This window comes from Hyaena hyaena, unplaced genomic scaffold (assembly GCF_003009895.1).
Source record: "Hyaena hyaena isolate Hyena2069 unplaced genomic scaffold, ASM300989v1 scaffold_547, whole genome shotgun sequence".
In the NCBI taxonomy this organism is placed as follows: domain Eukaryota; kingdom Metazoa; phylum Chordata; class Mammalia; order Carnivora; family Hyaenidae; genus Hyaena; species Hyaena hyaena.
This window is the reverse complement of record NW_024081177.1, coordinates 537,422-558,621: the sequence shown is the minus strand read 5'-3', so window position 1 is coordinate 558,621 and position 21,200 is coordinate 537,422. Positions and strand designations below refer to the sequence as shown.

General features: G+C 39.2%; 2 protein-coding genes across 4 annotated transcripts in view; one reads left to right on the top strand and one right to left on the bottom strand.

The window, feature by feature from the left end:
- NDUFA9 (NADH:ubiquinone oxidoreductase subunit A9) overlaps nucleotides 1–14,083 on the bottom strand; it is a 37,581-nt gene extending 23,498 nt beyond the window's left edge. Inside the window, exons 1-4 of the mRNA XM_039255763.1 lie at nucleotides 13,983–14,083; nucleotides 6,045–6,215; nucleotides 5,584–5,681; nucleotides 3,266–3,357 (exon numbers count right to left, since the gene is read on the bottom strand). Coding sequence (XP_039111694.1) covers nucleotides 3,266–3,357; nucleotides 5,584–5,681; nucleotides 6,045–6,215; nucleotides 13,983–14,031 — 410 coding nt within the window. The 5' untranslated portion in view covers nucleotides 14,032–14,083. The remainder of the gene's footprint in view (nucleotides 1–3,265; nucleotides 3,358–5,583; nucleotides 5,682–6,044; nucleotides 6,216–13,982) is intronic.
- Nucleotides 14,084–14,543: 460 nt separating this feature from the next.
- AKAP3 (A-kinase anchoring protein 3) overlaps nucleotides 14,544–21,200 on the top strand; it is a 33,392-nt gene continuing 26,735 nt past the window's right edge. For 2 of the 3 annotated variants that reach the window (XM_039255762.1, XM_039255758.1), the window contains exons 1-2: nucleotides 16,702–16,823; nucleotides 19,909–20,016. The gene's annotated coding sequence lies outside the window, so the exon portion shown is untranslated. Of the gene's footprint in view, nucleotides 14,685–16,701; nucleotides 16,824–19,908; nucleotides 20,017–21,200 lie in introns of those variants that run through there. The other variant, XM_039255759.1, reaches the window with a different exon arrangement.

Here is a 21,200-nt window from a genome sequence, read left to right as displayed (position 1 = left end):
TCATGCCCTGAGCTGAAACCAGGTGTCAGACATTCAATCAATTGAGCCACCCAGGGATCCTCATAATAGTTAAAATTTAAACAGCAATGATTTAATCAAAAATCAAGTTTATATATAAATACATATGTATATTTTATATATGTGTATGCATTTTTTAACTTTACTGCTCACTGTCATTACTGTACATAATTTAAACCTAACTATAAGTGATAAGTCAGCACACATACTATTCTCTGTCCTCAAGGAATCCCAAGGCTGAGACCCTTTAAGAATATCTGGCTGCAGCGGTTGGGTGGGAAAGGGGCAAGTGTTGGAGTAAAAAGGAACCACTTCTCATCCCTGGGCCTTTGTTTCCCTCAGGGGAAAAAAAAAGAAACTAAAAAATCAGTCACCAATTTAATGATATAACGTTAACATTACATAATAACATTAATGCTTACTCTGTACAAGGCACTGTTATGAGTCACTACAGGTGATATAAAGTTGAATAAGACCCTCCAAGTCATCAAAGAACTTAAAAATATGTGCTAAGGCAGATATAGATTATCAAGTTTTAAGAAATATTAAGAAAATGGTGTGAACACACCATGCACAAAAATCAACTCAAAATGGATAAAGGACCTGAACGTGAGACAGGAAACTATCAACACCCTAGAGGAGAAAGCAGGAAACAACCTCCTTGACCTCCACCGCAGCAACTTCTTACTTGACACATCCCCAAAAGCAAGGGAATCAAGAGCAAAAATAAACTGTTGGGACCTCATCAAGATTAAAAGCTTCTGCACAGCCAAGGAAACAACCCAGAAAATTAATAGGCAACCAACGGAATGGGAAAAGGTAGTTGCAAATGACATATCAGATAAAGGGTTAATATCCAGAATCTATAAGGAACTCACCAAACTACACGCCCGAAAAACAAACAACCCAGTGAAGAAATGGGCAGAAGACATGAACAGACACTTCTCCAAAGAGGACATCCAGATGGCCAACAGACACATGAAACGATGCTCAGCATCCCTCCTCATCAGGGAAATACAAATCAAAACCACACTGAGATACCACCTCACGCCAGTCAGAGTGGCTAAAATGAGCAAATCAGAGAACTCTAGATGCTGGCGAGGATGTGGAGAAACGGGCACCCTCCTACACTGTTGGTGGGAATGTAAACTGGTACAGCCCCTCTGGAAAACAGTGTGGAGGTTCCTCAGGAAACTAACAATAGAACTCCTTTATGACCCAGCAATAGCACTGCTAGGAATTTACCCAAGGGATACAGAAATGCTGAGGCATAGGAGCACATGTACCCCAATGTTCATAGCAGCACTCTCCACAATAGCTAAAACATGGAAAGAGCCTAAGTGTCCATCAACGGACAAATAGATCAAGAAGATGTGGTTTATCTATACCATGGAATACTCCATGGCAATGAGAAACAATGAAATCTGGCCATGTGTAGCAACATGGATGGACCTTGAGGGTGTTATGCTGAGCGAAATAAGTCAGGCAGAGAAGGACAAATATCATATGTTTGCACGTATAGGAGGATTAGGAGGAACTTGACGGAGGAACAAGGGGGAGAAGAAGGGCGGAAATGGTGGGGGAAAGGGAGAGAGGCAAACCATGAGAGACTCTTGAATGCTGACAAAAACTGAGGACTGATGGATGTGGGGGGGAGGGGGGGATGGGCATGGAGGAGGGCACTTTGGGGATGAGCACTGAGTGTTATGTAGAAACTAATTTGACAATAAACTATTTGTAAAAAAAAAATAAATAATAATAATAATAATAAAAAAAAAAAAGAAAATGGTGTGAACAAAGTGTTGTGGAACTACAAGATTAAAACACTACTTGCTAAAAAAGAACTGTTCAAACCAATACTCATGTTATCTTTGATTATAAGGGTGAACAGATCTAGAAGACTGTTTACACAAGAAAAGCCAACGTTCAGTTTGATGAGCAGCAGGATGGGCAAACCCTCCTACCTAACCAATCCCCACTGGACAAATCCAAGTGCAGGCTTGGTCATTCATGAACACCCGGTCATTCCATCAAGTTGATGACACCAACCATACTAACACAATCTATGTTAGCTTTTTATGAGTAACACATCACGTTGCTTACATACCAGACTGACTACCGGCTCAATCTCCTGAAATGGGGTTATTGGGTATATGAATGGGTGTTCGATATCAATGTTTCATGAAGGACTAATAAAACATGTGACAACTGCAATACCTGACATGAGAAAGTACCCAGTGACTAGCTACTGAAAATGAAGTCGGCATGTGCAAAGAGAAAACAGGAGACATCCAGACGGCTAACAGACACATAAAAAGATGCTCAACATCACTCATAATATCACCTCACACCTGTCAGAATGGCTAAAATTAATAACTCAGGAAACAACGGATGCTGGTGAGGACACGGATAAAGGGGCGCCCTCTTACACTGCTGGTGGGAAAGCAAACTGGTGCAGCCACTCTGGAAAACAGTGTGGAGGTTCCTCAGAAAGCTAAAAATAGAATTATCCTATGACCAGCAATTGCACTACTAAGTATTTATCCAAAGGACACAAATGCTGATTCAAAGGGGCACGTTACCCCAATGTTTACAGCAACACTATCAATAGCCAAATTATGGAAAGAGCTCAAACGTTCATCAACTGATGAATGGATATATATGTATACACACACACACATACACACACATATACATACAATGGAATATCTTACTTGGCAATCAGAAAGAATGAAATCTTGCCATTTGCAACAATGTGGATGGCACCAGAGTGTATTATGTTAAATGAAATAAGTCAGTCAGAGAAAGATAAATATCATATGATTTCACTCATATGTGGAATTTAAGAGATAAAACAAAGAACATAGGGGAAGAGAAGAAAAAATAAAATAAGATAAAAACAGAGAGGGAGGTAAACCGTAAGAGACTCTTAAATACAGAGAACAAACAGAGTGCTGCTGGAAGGGAGGTGGTGGTGGGGGATGGGGTGATGGGCATTAAGAAGGGCACTTGTGGGGATGAGCACTGGGTGCTGTATGTAAGTGATAAATCACTAAATTCTGCTCCTGAAACCAATACTACGCTATTTGTTAACTAACTTGAATTTGAATTAAAAAAGAAAGAAAAGAAAGAAAAGAGAGGAGAAAGCCAGAGAAGAGAAGAGAAGAGAAAAGAAAAAGAGAAAAGAGAGAAAAGAAAAGAAAAGAAAAGAAAAGAAAAGAAAAGAAAGAAAAAGCCAAAAACTTACTTGGTTTCCCATTCTCGCCCAACAAGATTAATGACCACATTGCTGTGCTTCACTGCTCTTCGGATAGAATCTTTGTCTCTCCCGTTCCATTCCTAGAAAAATAGCAGCCAGTCAGATGAAAACATAAGGGGTCCTCCCTGGCAAGTTAATGGGCCATCTGTTATAGTCATAATTTAGTACCATTTCATATAGGCTCCATTTATTACAACAGAAACAGTCATGAGGTCTGAAACTCCCTGCTGATTCTCCAGCTCTCCTGGAGACAAAAATAGATCAAAGTATATTTATTTCATTCAGGTAATGAAATGACAGAACTAGAAAAGACAATATTCATTTCTAGTGGGCATATCCATTTTTGGCCATTCAACTGTTCTTGGCAAGTCTGTAAGGGATTCTAGTTACCAAATCTCCCTTCCTGAAACCTAGCCAAAGACCAAGGATTATTTGGAGGAAAATGGACTTTCCCTTTTGGCAGCAACCTGCTATAGACTAAAGACAGGAGGGCTGCCTCTTAAAGGCTAACACTAAATTGGGAGCATTTGTGACTATTTTCTTATTTCTTTTTAACTCTTTCCTCTTCACAATCCCAGATCTAGTCACTTCTACTTCAAAGACATGACAAGCACACTCAGGGAGGTGTGACCTGCCTCAAAGTGCAGGCTGAGCCCATGGCAGATTTCCACGTAGAACTAAAAGTTCTGAGTGATTAAGGCCTACGGTCAGACTGACGATTCTGGTCCAAAATAGAGACCGGGGATGAAATAACCCTTGGCAAAGGTACCGTATTTTCCATGTTAAAATGAAATCAGATTTTTTAAACGTTTCAATGGGAGATACTAAGTAGTAAGAAGTTCTTAGGGTCGATGCTAAGGTGTATGTAAGAGTGAGTGGGGAGGAGTGACAGGGAGGGAGTGCGAGGAGGCGCACTAACATACCTGTGCAATTCAGAAGAGAGAGACATGGCTACAGAAATCTGGGTCCAGAGCGAAAGATGAAGCTCTCGGCAGGAGGAACTAGTTATAAGTGAGGAAGCTGGGGTGGAGGTGGGAGAGGTGGACAGGGGAAGTGTAGAGTAATAGCTGTGGAGTCAGACAGGAATGCAAACTCCATCTGCCTTTTTATGAATTCTGTACAAATTATCTCTCCAACTTCCATGTAAAATTTGAAAATACAACCTAACTCATGGGTTTGCTATGAAGATTACATAAGAGACATAAAATCTGCAGCACAGTGCATGACACACCCAACAAAAACAGCATTTCTACACATATAAAGCTGAAACTTTTTTAGAAAAGATGGCCAGGGGGGTAGAAAAAGAATCCAAGAAGACTCAGAGTGGAAGAGATTGGTGCCTAACTGCATGAATGGCCCAAGAGAGCCTGGAGAGAAAGAATTAAAAGGAAACCAAATTCCCAGGGATGGGACCCAGGGAGCACAGTCAGGTTAGCAAACCAAGTGTCCATTCAGACAACAGTTTCCAGTGGAGACTAAAGCAGGGAAATCAGCGCTCCACACCCAGCATGGTCCATCCATCTCAAAAATAAACAACAGTCCAGTCTCCCCCTGTTTTACCTTTCCTGTACTTTCCTTTTGTAAACATTATTATATTCAAAGTTATATGTTTAGTCTCCATACTCTCTTTTAAGACTGAGAGCTCACTGTGGTCTTGTTCATCAAGACATGCTCAGAGCTTAAATACCTGTGGTAAAAGCAGAATTTTCATCATATGGGTCAATTCCCATGACTATGCACCTGCAAGCCAGTCAAAGTGTTCACCTATTATTTGCGAGATACTTTAATTTTGAGGATTAAAAAGGAGACCAATAATCTTAAGTCACAAAGAGGAGAAAAAGCTAAGCTCCTATAACTGTAAAACCAAGAAGATTAAGATTTTAGAAAAGAAAAACACTTTAGAAACAAGCAATTTCCAATGTAGTATTATACTTAGCTTGTGAATATTGGCAAATCTAGCCTATATTTTAACTTTGTAAATAAAGTTTCATTAAAAAACAGGCACTCCCATTGATTTGTATTTTATCTATGGACACTTTCAGGCTAGAAGGGCAGAGCTGAGTAATCACGGCAAAGACCCTAGGACCTACAAAGGCTAAAATATTTACTATCTGGCTTTTTACAGAAAATTACGTTTGTCAACTGCTGGACAAGAGTTTACAAGAACGAGGTGAATGGCCGGTGCCCTTGGTTAACTCTGGGAATGAAACTCTGCTTTATTATACTGACTCTCTCTCCTAAAAATGACCCCAGCACTTTACATCAGTCAATTCCAGTGATCAGTAACTAGTCACACAGACTCTTACCAGAAAGATAATCTGGCCCAGGTCACCCATGGGACGAAGGTGCATGGTGTCATATGCTTCACACCGATAGGGTACGATCACCTGTGACCCCATACGTCCTAAAAAAGAATGTATTGAAACAAGGACCAACATTAACATAATACGGATACTTTATGCAACAGTGAGTTGGTAAATATTTAAATTCCAGTATGACAAGTAAATAGAAACCATGTTTAACAAAAAGCTTATTTTGCCCTGCTAGAGATGCCATAACTTCTCAGAGACTCCTATTCCTGTTTCAACATTCTAGAGAGGAAGAATGATAATGCTTCCTAACATAGAGCAGATCAAAATTACATTAAATCCCAGACAGGAGTAATTTGTAACACTATTAAATTGAAAAGAAACATGGGGCATGGCTTCTCATCAGGCAGCCCTCAGGAATAGCACTAAGCATACTGAACTCAAGGAACTTTACTTACCAAGGTGGTTGACAACATATCGGCCCAGGAATCCTGTTGCTCCAAACACAGTGGCCACAATCCCACTGACTGAGGAACGCCCACCTTTTCCATGAGGTCTGAGTGAATGATGAAGCTGGCGACGAGGAGGGCCATGAAACACAGCTACGGCTCTCGCCGTAATAGAAGAACCTTAAAGAAAACCCCAGAGTATAAAAAAGGGGCAAATGTTAATATAAGAGGGAGTATTAGTAACCTCTTTTCCTAGAAACTTGTAACATTATTTTGCTATCAGTACTTCTGTATACTTAAGCTCAAAATGAACTTTTAAATTAGAAGTTATAATGTAAGTGCCAAGAGCACTAACACACCACCAACAACTAACACAAACGACAGCAACAAAGAATCCATACATCATAAAGAAATATATAAAAATTAGAAAGTACAGTTGATCCTTGAACAACATAGGTTTCAACTGCATGGATCCACCATACTCAGACTTTTTTGATAAATCCAGAACAGTACTATAAATGTATTTTCCCTTCCTTATGATTTTCTTTAATAACATTTTCTTTTCTCTTGTTTACTTCTTTGTAAAAACACAATACATAATAACATGAACGAAAAACATGCAAAATATGGCAATCAATTCTTTACGTTACCAGTGAGGCTCCTGGTCAACAGTAGGCTATTAATAATTAAGTTTGGGGTGGGGGAAGTCAAAAGTTACACATAAATTTTTTACTGCAAGGGGAGGGAGGGGGTCAGTGCCCCTAACTATTGCATTGTTCAAAGGTCAACTATAAACTTCCTGCCCTATGGGATACAATATACAACATACTGGGATATAATATTTAAGTCAATTTAAAAAATTAAAGTTACAAATTAAGAGTAGAAACCTCTACAGTAAAAGGCATTGAGAGAATGCAAAGCAAGGGAGCAATACATCAGATAATTATGAATTAGGGTTCCTGGATAAAGTAGGTTTGGGGGGCTTTTTTTTTCCAGTTTTACTGAGAAAGAACTGACATACAGCCCTGTGTAAGTTTAAGGCATATGGCACGATGGTTTGATTTATAGATACTAGGAAATGATTACACGAGGTTCAACTAGTGTTCACCATCTTGTAGAGGTCTAATAAAAATAAAAGAAGAAAAAGCCAATTTTCTCCTTGCATTGAGAACTCTTAGCATGAACTCCCTTAACTTTTCTATGTATCCTACAGCAGCATTAGCTAGTCACCATGTTGTACAATACATCCTGAGTACTTTTTATGTTTTAGTGGTAGGTTGTACTTTTGACCACCTCCCTCCAATCCTCCTTCCTACAACCCTTCACTACTGGTCACTGCAAGTCTGAGCTCTTTTTCTACGAGTTTTTTTTTTTTTTTTTTAATTCTACATATAAGTGAGATCACACAGTATTTGTCTTTCTCTTATTTAACTTTAGTATAATGCCTTTAAGGTCCATCCATGTTGTAGCAAATAATAGGATTTCCTCATGTTTTATGGCTGAATAATATTCCAGTGTATATATCTACTACAACTTCTTTATCTGTTCTTCCTCTGATGGACACTCAGCTTCTTCTCCCGTCTTGGCTACTGTAAATAATGCTGCAATAAAAATGAGAGCAGATATCTTTCTGACTTAAGTGTTTTCATTTCCTTCGGATGTATTAGCAGAAGTGGAATTGCTGGATTATATAGCAGTCATATTTTTAATTTTTTGAGGAACCTCCATGCTGCTTTCCATGGTGGCTGTACCACTTTACAATCCCAACAACAGTGCACAAGGGCTCACTTTTCACTATATCCTCGCTAACACTTGTTATCTCTTATCTTTTTGATGATGGTGATTATAACAGGTGTGAGGTCATATCTTACTGCAGTTTTAATTTGCATTTCCCTGATGACTAGTAATGTTGAGCATTTTTTCATATACCTGTTGGCCTTTCATGTATTTTCTTTGCCCATTTTTTAATTGTGTGGGGTTTTCCTATTGAGGGATAAACTATTTTGAGAAAGGTTTTCAAGAGCAGTCAAAATGCATAACACATGTAACAATGCAGAGACGGAAATGAATAAGCCCAGTGCAGGTAACAGAAGATTTATCTGGAACAGACTCTGAAACTGATGATGAATGAAAAATAAAGTTAATGATATATGTTGGAGGTAGAGGACTGTTCATACAGAACATAAAAAAAAACAAACAAAACCGAAAACGCACAGTTCAGACTTAACATAAAACTACTGAAAATCATCAAAAGTAATGACCAAAGGAGTGTTTGAGAAAAGATTTCTGAACTCTGGAAAGGCTAATAGTGATTTGTCAAACATCTCACTATTTCTTTTTCATACACCTGGGTTCTTGATAGTAGAAGGAATCCTCAAAGTTCCTGCACCAGTGCTTACATCTTCTCCACCCTATCTATATGTGCAAGGAGACCACGTAGCCTTAGCCTTAACATCTGCCAGGCTGGGAAACACCACTTTCCATGGCAGACCGTACTCATTCCATCTAACAGTGAGAAAGTTCCGCCACATGGGAGATCAATGACTGCTTCCCAGTAGTGTGTTGATCCCTATGTTCCTCTGAAATGACAAAGGATAAATCTAATCTCTCTTCTACACTTAAGTGTAGCAATTATATCTCTACTAAGTCTTCTCCAGGTTATACATTCCAGGTTCTGTTAACTATTCCTCATTCAGCAGAAGTGTAAAACTCCTTTGGATATGCTTCAATTGTCAAGTGCCTTGAAACTCATTAGGGCAGAGATAGAGCAAGTTACCTAATATTCAGGGAGTAAGAAAAAAACAACTGAAAGGTCTAAAGTGCTGATAAACATCTGCTCCAGTCAACAAACTGCTTACCATGAGCATTGGTGCTTTGTAAACTTGGGGAAAGCTAAAAGAAACAAATAGGAATTGCTTTAGAAACTCTGTTTTTTTTTTTGGGGGGGGGGGAGTGAATTCAAGCCCCATGTTGGGCTCTGTGTTGGGCATGGAGAAGGAAGGAAGGAAGGAAGGAAGGAAGGAAGGAAGGAAGGAAGGAAGGAAGGAAGGAAAGGAAGGAAGGAAAAAAGAAGAAAGGAAAGAAAGAATGGAAGGAAAGTAAATAGCTAAGTAAGTCTGACTGTTTTCTGCACAAGACCCTCAGTGGCACTCTGCCCAGAAACCATGGTTTTTCCCTATCCAAAGCATGAAATTACACAAAAGGCCTAGCTTACTGAATAATGACTGAAACCACAAAGACTAAAAACAAACACTGTGGATCAGACAACATAATAACTGTCATAATAACAGCTAAACTTACAAAGCTGTTACCAGATACTGAACATTGTTCTAAGTGCTTAGTAGGTATTGTCTTATTTAATACAATTTTTACTGTCACTTTACAGATGAGCAAACTCAGGCTCAGAGACATTAACTGACTTGCCTGAAAAGCCAGCAAAGGAGATTGAAAAACAGTCCGGCGGGGGGGAGATGCTATTCAGAAGCCAAATGAAGACAGTGATTGATAGAGGGTTAACTATCAAATGCTGTAAAGTGAAGTAGGATGGGGACAGGGGACCACAGATCTAGAAGATGCTGGTTCTGAATGACCTTAATAAGAGCAATTTTATTGCAGTGGGAATGACAGTCTGACTGGAGCAGGCAAGAGAGAATGAAAGGCAAGGGAGTGGGAAGAGTATTGATGATTCTTCTGAGGAGACACGGGGGGAAAGGACTAGAGGAACATGAGGACAAGGAAGGATTTTTTAAAATATGAGTTATTATAGCATATTTATATGCTGATGGGAATGACCCAGTAGAGGGGGAAAAAATTATTTGGGGGAGGAAATACACAGGTAATTGAGGATGGGATGGGATGCAAAGCAAAGGAACTGGCCTGAGATCAAAATGAAAGGAGCTCATCCACTTTAACAGGAAGGAAAGTTGCAAATTATCACAGTTCAGCTATTAGATTTTTTGGGGGAGGAGGGTAGATTGTTCTCATCTGATTCCTTTTTTTTTTTTTTTTTTTTTTAACTTGAGAGATAGAGAATAGGGGAAAGCTGCAGAGGGAAAGAAAGAGAGAATCCCATGCAGGCTCCACATTTAGTGTGAGCCCCTACATGGGGCTCGATCCTCAACCCTGGGATCATGACCTGAGTCAAGATAGTCAGATGCTCAACTGACTGAGCCACCCAGGTGCCCCTGATCCTGCTGATTTCTAAGTAAAGTTGAGAATGAGAGAGAAGCACATGTCACAAGTTTTAGGAGAATGGCAATCGTAAATGATCATTATGGAGAAAGGGAAAGCAAATTTCTCTGAAAAAACATAGCACTGAAAATTGATTTGATATTTGTATTCATGAATTTAAAGTAAGGCAAGTCAGTTTGGAATTTTCCCTAGCTGAGTTCTCTACTGCACAGGGTTAAGCAAGAAATATGTGGTTAGCTTGGTTTAGTTAGTGTTGGTTTTTTTTAATGCTACAGGCAGATGCACTGGGGAGTTGAGAATGTATGAAAGGAATTGATTAAAATCATTATGAGTAAGGAAGGAAATAAGGACACTGGATGAAGGACAGTTAATAAAAGGTGAAGAATGGCTGAAGTCAAGGAATTAATGCCTCAAATGGTTGCTATGAGGTTTGAAGTAAACATATGTAAAGTATTTAAAGTACTTCGCACATTACCTAGCACACATTAAGTACTCCATGAGCAACAGATGCATTCATTTGTTATTACTTCAAAATCCCTCAGGTGATATTACAATAATCTCATGTTATTATTTATGAGGTTTTTCCAACAATTATGGACCAAGCACTATTCTCAACTGAGACTAGCACAGTAAAAAAGACAAAGTGCCTGGCCTCGGGGAGCTTATATTTTAGAGGGTTGACACAAAAATTAATATATGGGCAAGTACCTGTCACAGTACCTTGCACTAATAGGTGCTCATAAGTAAATATAAGTTATTTGGCCCCAGCCTATTTTCTTCCATATATTCTGAATACCATTAGGAGAGTAATATGCTTTTTTTTTTTTTTTAGGTGCTTTGTTTTTTTTTTTTTTTTACAAATAGTTTATTGTCAAATTAGTTTCCACATAACACCCAGTGCTCATCCCCACAAGTGTCCTCCTCCATGCCCATCCCTCCTCCCCCCCACATCCATCAGTCCTCAGTTTTTGTCAGCATTCAAGAGTCTCTCATGGTTTGCCTCTCTCCCTTTCCCCCACCATTTCCGCCCTTCTTCTCCCCCTTGGTCCTCTGTTAAGTTCCTCCTAATCCTCCTATACGTGCACACATATGATATTTGTCCTTCTCTGCCTGACTTATTTCGCTCAGCATAACACCCTCAAGGTCCATCCATGAGGAGAGTAATATTCTTTATTCATTATATTCCTCAAAAGCCTATATTGGTTTCTTACTGTAATATTTAAATTACTGTAATATTAAACCAATCTTTCCCACATTTGCTTGCACACTGCATTAGTCTTAAGTATTTACTTACAAATTACATATACATTCTATGTAGTACCAATATGTTGTGTACATTATTAAAGCACTTGGAATAGTAGCTGGTATATAGTTTGAACTACAGAAGTGTTAGCTATTGTTGCTATTATTACTAAATATGTATTTTAAGTTCTGATACCATATATATATATTTTTTAATGTTTATTTACTTTGAGAGAGAGAAGGAGAGAAAGAACACACACGCGAGCTGGGGAGGGGCAGAGAGAGAAGGAGAGAGGGAATCCCATGCAAGCTCCGCACCATCATAGAGCCTGACCGCAGGGCCCAATCCCAAAAACAATGAAATGTGACCTGGGCCAAAATTAGGAAGATGTTTAGGCAACTGAGCCACCCAGGTGCCCTGTGGACCACTTTTTTGTATGCCACTGATTGCTCTTACAAAACCCACTTTGGAGACCACTGGTCTAAACTGCTAGACTTTCAAAGGCCTTCATTATTCAATCCCATCTAACATATTCAACTTTCTTTCCTACTACTCCAGATCGACAGGTAGTCCTTTCACAGCCTCCTAAGTACTTTGTGATTCCATTCTCACTACCTTGACCTTGCCAGTGCCAGGAAAAAATGCCTAGCTTCTGACTTTCCAGATTGTAAGAACACCCCCCCCCCAAAAAAATCAGTGGAAGCACTGCAATTCTCTACTCGTCTTACAATCTTCCCCCATTACTTTAAATGATACAAATATTTCCCTTTTCTGATTTCCTATGATATTTAATAGTCTCTCCACACTTTACCATATATAATGTTTTGCACAGTTCTGTTCTATGGTGTTTTGATTACGTTACACACTAGACTTGCCTATCCGGAGTTTATGCAAAAGCTTACTTTACCAAGACAATAAAGCATAGTGGTTAAGAGCACAAGCCAACGGCTTCAATTAAAAAGAAGTTAAAGTGAAAATATTTATGACTGTGGTTAGCAGAGAGCAGATACTCAACCAATAGCAGTTATTATCATTCATGATCTACATTATGTCACACCAATGTAATATTCTGACAAGAACCAACAAATGTCATGCAAAGAAGTCATGGCTACAAAACCATCCACTATAAATGATGTGATCCAATCATCTTCCTAGTAGTATGGAAAAGCTCTACCCAAGACAGAAAACTAAAAGAGTCCTCCAAATACTTCTAACTTGCTCTTCAGCCTAAACATCAAACGACATGTGCAGCTTTTTAAAATTTAAGGTGCAAGGAGCCAATCTCAAAAATTCTGATTCAGGGGCGCCTGGGTGGCTTAGTCGGTTAAGCGTCCGACTTTCGCTTAGGTCATGATCTCGCGGTTCGTGGGTTCGAGCCCCGCGTCGGGCTCTGTGCTGACTGCCAGCTCAGAGCCTGGAGCCTGTTTCAGTTCGTGACTCCCTCTCTCTCTGACCCTCCCCTGCTCACGCTGTCTCTCTCTCCTATATATAAATAAAACATTAAAAAATTTTTTTAAAAATTCTGATTCAATAGCTCTGCAATAATTCCCCATTTCTATTTTTTTCTAAAAGCATTAAAATGCTTCTGACATGCATCTAATTTGAGAACAAATAATATTGGCTAAGGACTAGAATACACTATGGAAAAATACAACTTCTGGAGGCTGATTGGGGCAAATTTGTGAAAGGGTGGAGGGGAAGAATGATAACGAACTGTAACTGTATTCCCAATTTCCTTGCTTTTCTTGCCTCGTTTTATGACTGTAAGAACAAATGTATACTGTATTCTGAAACTGAGGACCATGACAGCAGATCCAATCAGAACAGAAGGAAAAATGAACAACGCTCAAACACTAGATATCCTTTATTTACTCTTCTTCCCTTTTCTTTTCACCAAGCCCCTGACTGTTCTGTCTCCAACATCCCTCGCCCCTCCCCACCCCAGTGCCTTGACCTAACACACTCTACATCTGTAGAAATGCGTCTGACTTAGAAAATGCTTTTTATAAGAGTTTCAGAAACTCCCTGACCGTGCGGTATTATCACTGCCACTGTAACACGAAGAATCTGAAATTGAGAGAGATTAAGGGTTTGTACAAGGTCATACAGTCAATCCACTAAGAACCTTCTTTCACTATCCTTCCCCCCCCCCCCATCTTTTTTAGATTCTTTCCCCCATCTCCCACTCCCCACCCCAATGGCCCGCTGCCGGCCACACACACTTCTCATAACCTCAAGCCCTTCCAACTCTTTCAGAAGTGATACTTTCTATCCTTTACAAGGCCCCCCATGTTCTCCTTTTCCCTTCCCTTTGTTCACGTTCGGTCAGCACAGACCCTTTTCCAAGTGTACAATTTACTATGTGAGCCGGGAAACTACGGGGAGCTCTGGACCTAGAAAAACCAAGGTGCCCCGGAAGTCGGCATGAACGCTGCGGTACGGCACCACTTCCAACCCATCCGATCCTCGTCTGGGAATCCCGATGGGGAGCCCCTGCTCTCGGGGACACTTACGTGACATTGGTAAGGCCCGGACAACCCTGGGGTAGACGGCGGTCGCCATCTTCTCCCACAATACCCCGCAGCCGGCGTTCCGGCTACGGCTACTGAGCTGGGCCAAAAATGATCGTCCATGCCTGTCTGCGCAGGCGCCAACGGGAAGAAAAGGGGCGGGTCAGAGATTGCGGTAGGGCGTGAGGAGGAGGTAACTGGGAAAGAGAGCAAGGAGCGAGGGAGGAAACGTGACAAAGAAGGCAAAAAAGGGAAATAGGGAAGAGTCTTGGGGTCAGCATCTCAAATCTGGAGTGGACCGTAAAGACAATTTCATTGCCAAGGAATGTGAAATTCAGACGTATACAGAGTGGCTGAACCCGAGCTACAGGAGACCAGCTTTCCTGACTCAGTTCAGCTCATTATTTCCTGAAAATGTCAGATAGAAGAGTTCTGGTGAGACTAGGGGAAAGTGGATGCGTGGCCCCTGCTTTCGGGAAGTTCTCTAAGGAGAGAACCGAGGTACAGAGGAGAAGGCAGGAAAGAATGAAGCAGGGACGCAGAAAAAGGGAAGAAGAGAAATAGAAATGAGGATGTGCACGTCGAACTCGCCAAGTATATTCGCATCCCGGAGCCTTAGCTCTTGTACCTTTTGCCTGGCATGCTCACTCAGATGTCTCCACCAGCTCAAGTTTCTGCTCGAAGAAAACTTCTCAGACGTCCAAGGTGGTCATCATTCCATCAGTCTCTTTGTTGTTATTTTTATATATGAAAGCACTTGTCCCCACCTGACATACAAATGCAGGTATCCTTATCCTGGTGTGTGATTCATGAGTGGACTTAAGAAAGTCTGTGAACCTCTTGAAATATTAAATAAAATCTAGTGGCTATGTATGCCCCTGCACACTTTTCTAGAAAGAAACTCGAGATGACTCTAGAACAGTGGTTCTTAATTTTTTTCTTAACTGTGTACCGCTTTGAGACTCTGCACTGTTCTAGAAAGAGGTATCTAGACCCTGAGGAGATTCTGGAAAGATTAAATACTTGGCTTTTTTAAATAGTCTATTTTGTTCACTCTAGATTTCTAAGTAAGAGACAGCAATCTGCCCTGAGACATCTGCCTTGGGCTTATCAGAAAACAAACTAGTTTGGGGAATGTTTGTAGATTGATAATTCTTTCAGTGTTTTGTTGTTGTTTTAGGAAGAAAGTAGTGCGAGTTGTTTGGATGAATCAAAGTCCCATAATGAGCAGAGGTTATTAGGCTTGTAAGATTAGTTGTTCCCCATTCCATCCCACCCCACTATTTGTCGAAGTATCATCTACCAAATTGAATTGGAAAAGAAAAGAAACTTTTGAAGAAAATCCATCAGAGAAGTTTAATAATGCTACACAGTCTTATCTTCCTTGGCCTCATCCAGGTTTCACCCAGTGCTTAAAGCTTTCTGATATTTGATTCTAGGGTCAATATGAATATAAAATACTTAACTGGTTCTGAAAAGTTGACATACCTCATTATCATCACCAACTTCCTAACGCCTGTGTAACGTGCCAAGTATGCTATTTTACATTTCCAAGTCAAACACTGTTCTCAATACTAGTTTCAAGGCGGCATATTGTTGAAAGAGCAGTGACCTAAAACTCAGAATGTTGGATCCCAGTCCTAGCTCTACCAGTTAATAGTTGTAATCTGGGCAAGTTTCTACATCTGTCAAACAGGGAAAGTAATACCTGCTCTATTACCTCAAAAGGCTATAGTGAGGATCAGATGACATAAGCAGATCAGGTGCTTTGTCAATTGGAAAATATTATATGCATGTATTTGAAGTTCTATTTAAACATCACTGAAGTATCAAAATCCTATATTGTTAGAGATGGAAGGGATCTAAGAGATGAGTAAACCTGATTTCTTTATTTTAAAGATGAAGCTGAGATAGTATAAAAGATCATCAATAGATAAATAACCTTGTTGAAGGAAGCCCGTAACAAACCAGTCAGTCACTTTTGAATTTGTTAACAATCTTTATCTTGTGACCTTGATCAAGATTCTTTTGGCTTCGTAGAAACTATGTATTAATAATTAAGAGTACCTTAATCATTAATTATGAGTACCTAGGATAACATTTCTAAAGGGGATGTACTAAGAATAAAGTCCTCCTCAAGGATAGAAAATGCCAATCGAATGCCTCTTGGTCTGATTTATCCTAGCACATTTCTCAAGTCAAGGCATTGTAGAGAATGGATTAGTGCTACTCTATCTGGCCATCAAAGACAAAATTATAACCCAGAAATGGTCAGTTTGGGCAAAATATCTGTAAATTTATTATTATTTTTACAAAATGTAAGATGCTTATAACTCAGTCAAGGCTAGGCTCACAAAATGAAATGATTCCATGGGCTTTGCATAAAAAACTTAATGAATGCTCAGTTTTTATTTCTTCTTCTCTATAACCATCTGAATTTCTTTGTATGTAACACTGTTTTTTTTTTTTAAATGCAATCCATTGGTAAAATTTCCCCCTCCCATATTTCCTGCCTAAAATAGATACTTAAAGGAGAAAATTAATTGGGAGAAAGCAAGCCCAGTCCTTCCAAACTAAGCATCAGAGCCTTGGAGTATATCTTCACCTATCCCTCTTGTCCTTTGATAACTCAGTTTCCGGTAGCCTCACTACTGTTGCTATAGAGACAGTGATGTCACCAGTTGTGATTCTGATGTCACTCTTCAGTCGCAACAAAGGGGAGGTACACGGAAGGCTGGGGGAGGAAACAAGATCTTGAGCTGAGCAAGAACATCCCAGCATCTTCACTGACTTTAAAAATATAGTCTGGAGTCTTCTGTGGTTCACTATTCCAGTGCTACAGAGGTAAGAAATTTCACTGGACTGATAAAACAGCCCATTTTCTGAGCCTCTGTGGTTAAAAAGGAGAATTCAGTGGCAACTGATGGTTAACTTTTAGTATTCAACCCAGCCTTCTTCTTTGCACAGTCTATTTTAATTTTTTCATCAGTTTTCTGGAAATAAATGAGCCTCTCACTCAGTAGCATTACAGCTAAAGCTACCATCTTTGCTGCTGAAATTTTTAGTTTTGTTGCAGATTTGACCAGATCTCCTTGGCCATCCTTTTGGGATCACGAGGGACTCTTACTCTCTGCCTCCCGGTTTGACAGTGAGACTGGAAGCTTGATTACTTGCTGCCTTTCCTTTTCATTGCCTAGCTATTTCAAAAGCTTTTTCTCCCCAGTGCACTAATAGCAAAATCAAACTGGTGTAGCTTTGAGTCCCGAATCTCACCTACTTTCATCCTCTCTACTATTATTTCTGAAGCCTTAGCTAGACAGCAGAGAACTTGGAAAAGACAGGAAATATGTAGCCATGTGAAGGAAGTGTCTGTACTTTATGGTGCACTAGAGGAAAAACTAAGGGAAAGTGAAAATGGAGAAAATTCACAGAGAAATTTAACAGTGAGTGGTATCACCAAGGGAAAAGACACACACACACACACACACACACACACACACACACATACTTCTAATCCTTAAAGAAAATCAATTGTAACTTATGTCAACAATAACCAAATTTATTGAGTGTGTACAATGTGCCAGGCACTTAGAGGAAGGGAGTGAGAAAGAGAATAGATACAATTGAATATATTCTTCCTTTATAAAACTAGTTATGAAACTTGGTTGAATAAACTTTAAAGCCTGATATGATATGTATCAACGCTGCAAAAGCTTCATATATGCTGTCTGTAGTTTGGGCTTTTCTGTGACTTTAAGAACCTTGAGTAAACAGGAACCTCTTGCTTATGATGGATATAGAAGTCTTGAGATGGACTTATGGTCTGGAGTACAGCAACCATAACCAAACCTTTGTGTTATGTCCTTTCTGGCTGGTATTCATGATTTGCACTCCCTCTCAATTATTGAGGTAGTAATCACATTGGCACTTTCAAGGAATATCCCTTCTATTGGCTGCAGGATTCCACTATTGGCCATAGAAATGTTTCACAGCTTGCAGGATGTTAACCTGTAGAGCTGGATTATTTAAAAGAATATATCCATTTTTTTAACATTTATTTTTGAGAGACAGACAGAGCATGAGCAGAGGAGGGCAGAGAGAAAGGGAGATACAGAATCTGAAGCAGGCTCCAGGCTCTGAGCTGTCAAGCCCAGAGCCCAACATGGGGCTCAAACTCACAAACCATGAGATCATTGCCTGAACCGAAGTTGGATGCATAACCGACTGAACCACCCAGGCGCCCGTATATCCATTGTTTTTAACACTCCCTTTCTGACCCTCAGTTTCCTAATCTGTAAAATGAGGTTGTTAGAATGGTTTCTAGGGTCCATTTATCTATACATTGTATACAGTTAGCTTTCTTTCCTCATCAAATTTAATAGCTAATACAAAAGCATCATTTTTCTCTTTTAAATTCTACCCTAACTCCGGAGTATTGCTCACCAGCTTTAAACATAAGAAATTTATAAAACCATTCATTGGCTCTATTAAACTGTATATTTTCCTTCTCTCTTTTCCATCTCCTTATGGGAAATGTATACAGATTATCCAGGACAATTTAGGGAATTTGGAGTCTAAAGGTCCATGGATGTAGATAAGCATACAGAAGACATAGAAAATAGAATAAAAAATGCTAGTACATCTAAGTGGAAGTGTTTGCTGGATATATGTGACTAAAATATGTTCTTTATCTTTGTGAAAGAAGTACAAGAGCACTTTTGAAGTTCTGATTTATTTATATTATTGGGATAGGAAAGTCTGTTAATAAACTATAAACATATATATTTCACACACTATCTAGAATTAGGAATGGGTACTATTCATATATTCATTCTTTTAGCAGACAATTATTAAGCAGCAACTTTATTTTTTTAATAGTTTATTGTCATGTTGGTTTCCATACAATACCCAGTGCTCATCCCCACAAGTGCCCTCCTCCATGCCCATCACCCCCCTTCCTCTCTCCCCCATATCCATCAGTCCTCACTTTGTTCTCAACATTCAAGAGTCTCTCATGGTTTGCCTCCCTCCCTCTCCCCATTTCCCCTCTTCTTCTCCCCCAAGGGTCCTCTGTTAAGTTCCTCCTAATCCTCCTATATGTAAGCACCAACTTTAAGACACTAGTTATGAGGGATACCAAGATGAGTAAGAAAATACATCTTCCCTCAGAAAGTCATCTAATAAAGGAGATGAAATATATGTGAGTAATTGAAGGACTAGATGGGATATAAAAGTTGAAGCAAAATATGACAGAAACTTTGATGGAGGACCAATCACATTGGATTAGGTATTAATAGGAAATATTTCATAGATGGGATAAGCTTTGTCCTGAACTATCAAGCAAGGGTGGGATTTAGAGAGATATCACTAGGAGGCTGGGTAGATATTCCAATATGAGAGAACAATGCAGTAATGTTTTAGAAGAGGTAGTGTAAGGAAGATCATTGATCTGGAGCTAGATCTAACATTAACTATAAATTCCCTTTACAACATGAAGATGTATATTTCTCTAAGGTCCTCAAAAGAATATTTACAAAGTGTTATGAATTCATTCAGGGCACTTATTGTTCATTCTAGCTTTTTATTTTCTGACTTCCCAATTAAGCAAGTTTGAGATTAACCTAAAAACTTTTAATTTTGTCATTGTTACATAAGCCTATAAATCACTGATTTGAAAGTGGAGAATAGTAATAGTCATTTCAGAAACTGTTGACCAGAAGATGGAACTTTTTTTTTTTTTTTTTTCATTTGGGAACCATTAGAATGTACCCATAATAAGATCAGGACTTTAAATTTCAATGTCATTTTGTGCTCATGACTTGTGTACGGCAAGTGAAAAATAATGTGTAAGTCAAATCATTGCTTGGTATAAGAGCAATTGTCTTAATATGTAAAATTAGTCATTTTTATTCGTGTCTTTCCTTTGCAGATCCCTTATATTTCATGGCAGGAGGGGTGGGTAAGTTTAGGGATAGTGAAGACAACAACAAATTAATCAAGAGCTTTCCTCATATCTCAGAACCTGTCCTCAGTAAGAGTAAGTGATGCCATAATTTCCTTACTTTGCACTTAATTTTTATTCTTGCTTTTTAATTGTGAAATATAGCTTAAATAAGTTAGGAGATCCTGTTGATTTTGTCATTTTCTATTAGAAGCAATTCATTAAGATGAAGTATCAACTGGAGATTGAGAGGTAAGCTTTTGACTCTCACTTGCTCTGTCAACAATCCAGAGCAACCTGTTTCCAAGTCTTCTCATTCTTTGTCCAAGTAATAGTAACATCCATTCCTTTATTTGTGGTAATCACTTGAGCATAAGAATATTAGCATACAATAGCTGCTGAGAGACAATACTAGGCTTAAACTTCATAGACTTTAAAAACTCCCTTGTTAGAGTTAAAAGAAATCTATTAAAATGAGATACTGAAGAACTTTAGAAAATTGTAGAAATGTTTTAAAGAAAAGAATAAACCATCATATTTCTGGAGCTGGCCAGTCTTTCTCAGACAGAATCTTTCCAGATAAACCCAGACCCAGGGATTCCCATCCTTATGCAGATGTACGTTAGAATCATCCATGGAGCTTTTAAGAAATTCAATGCCTACGTTTGCCCACCCCAAAACCATTGAAATAAGATTCTTTGGGTGGGGGTGTGTGTGCCTGGATGGCTTAGTCAGTTGAACATCTGACTTTGGCTCAGGTCATCATTATCTCATGGTTTGTGGGTTCTAGCCCCACATCAGGTTCTCTGATGTCAGTGCAGGGCCCACTTTGGATCCTATGTCCCTCCCTGCCCTTCCCCTGCCTGTGTTCTCTCTCTCTCAGAAATAAATAAACATTTAAAAAATGTTTTAAAAAAAGAAATAGGATTCTTTGGAAGTTAGTATCTCAGAGTCAGTATCTTTAAACAGCTCTCTGAGTGATTCTAAGGTCTAATCAGGGTGGAGAACCCATTGCTTACCCAAGCAATCTATTGTATTACAGTGTCAGGAAGAGTTAGGGAAACTGTGTCCCTAACTCAGGAATCTGAGTTAGTGATTAGGGTGTGAAAATATGTACCAGTCCTTGTGGGAGCAAAACACAAGTAGTTCTTAAAAGGTCTTCTGTTTTCTTCTTTCTTTCTTTCTTTCTTTCTTTCTTTCTTTCTTTCTTTCTTTCTTTCTTTCTTTCTTTCTTTCTCTCTTTCAGAGAGAGAGATAGAGAGAGAATGATCTGGGGAGGG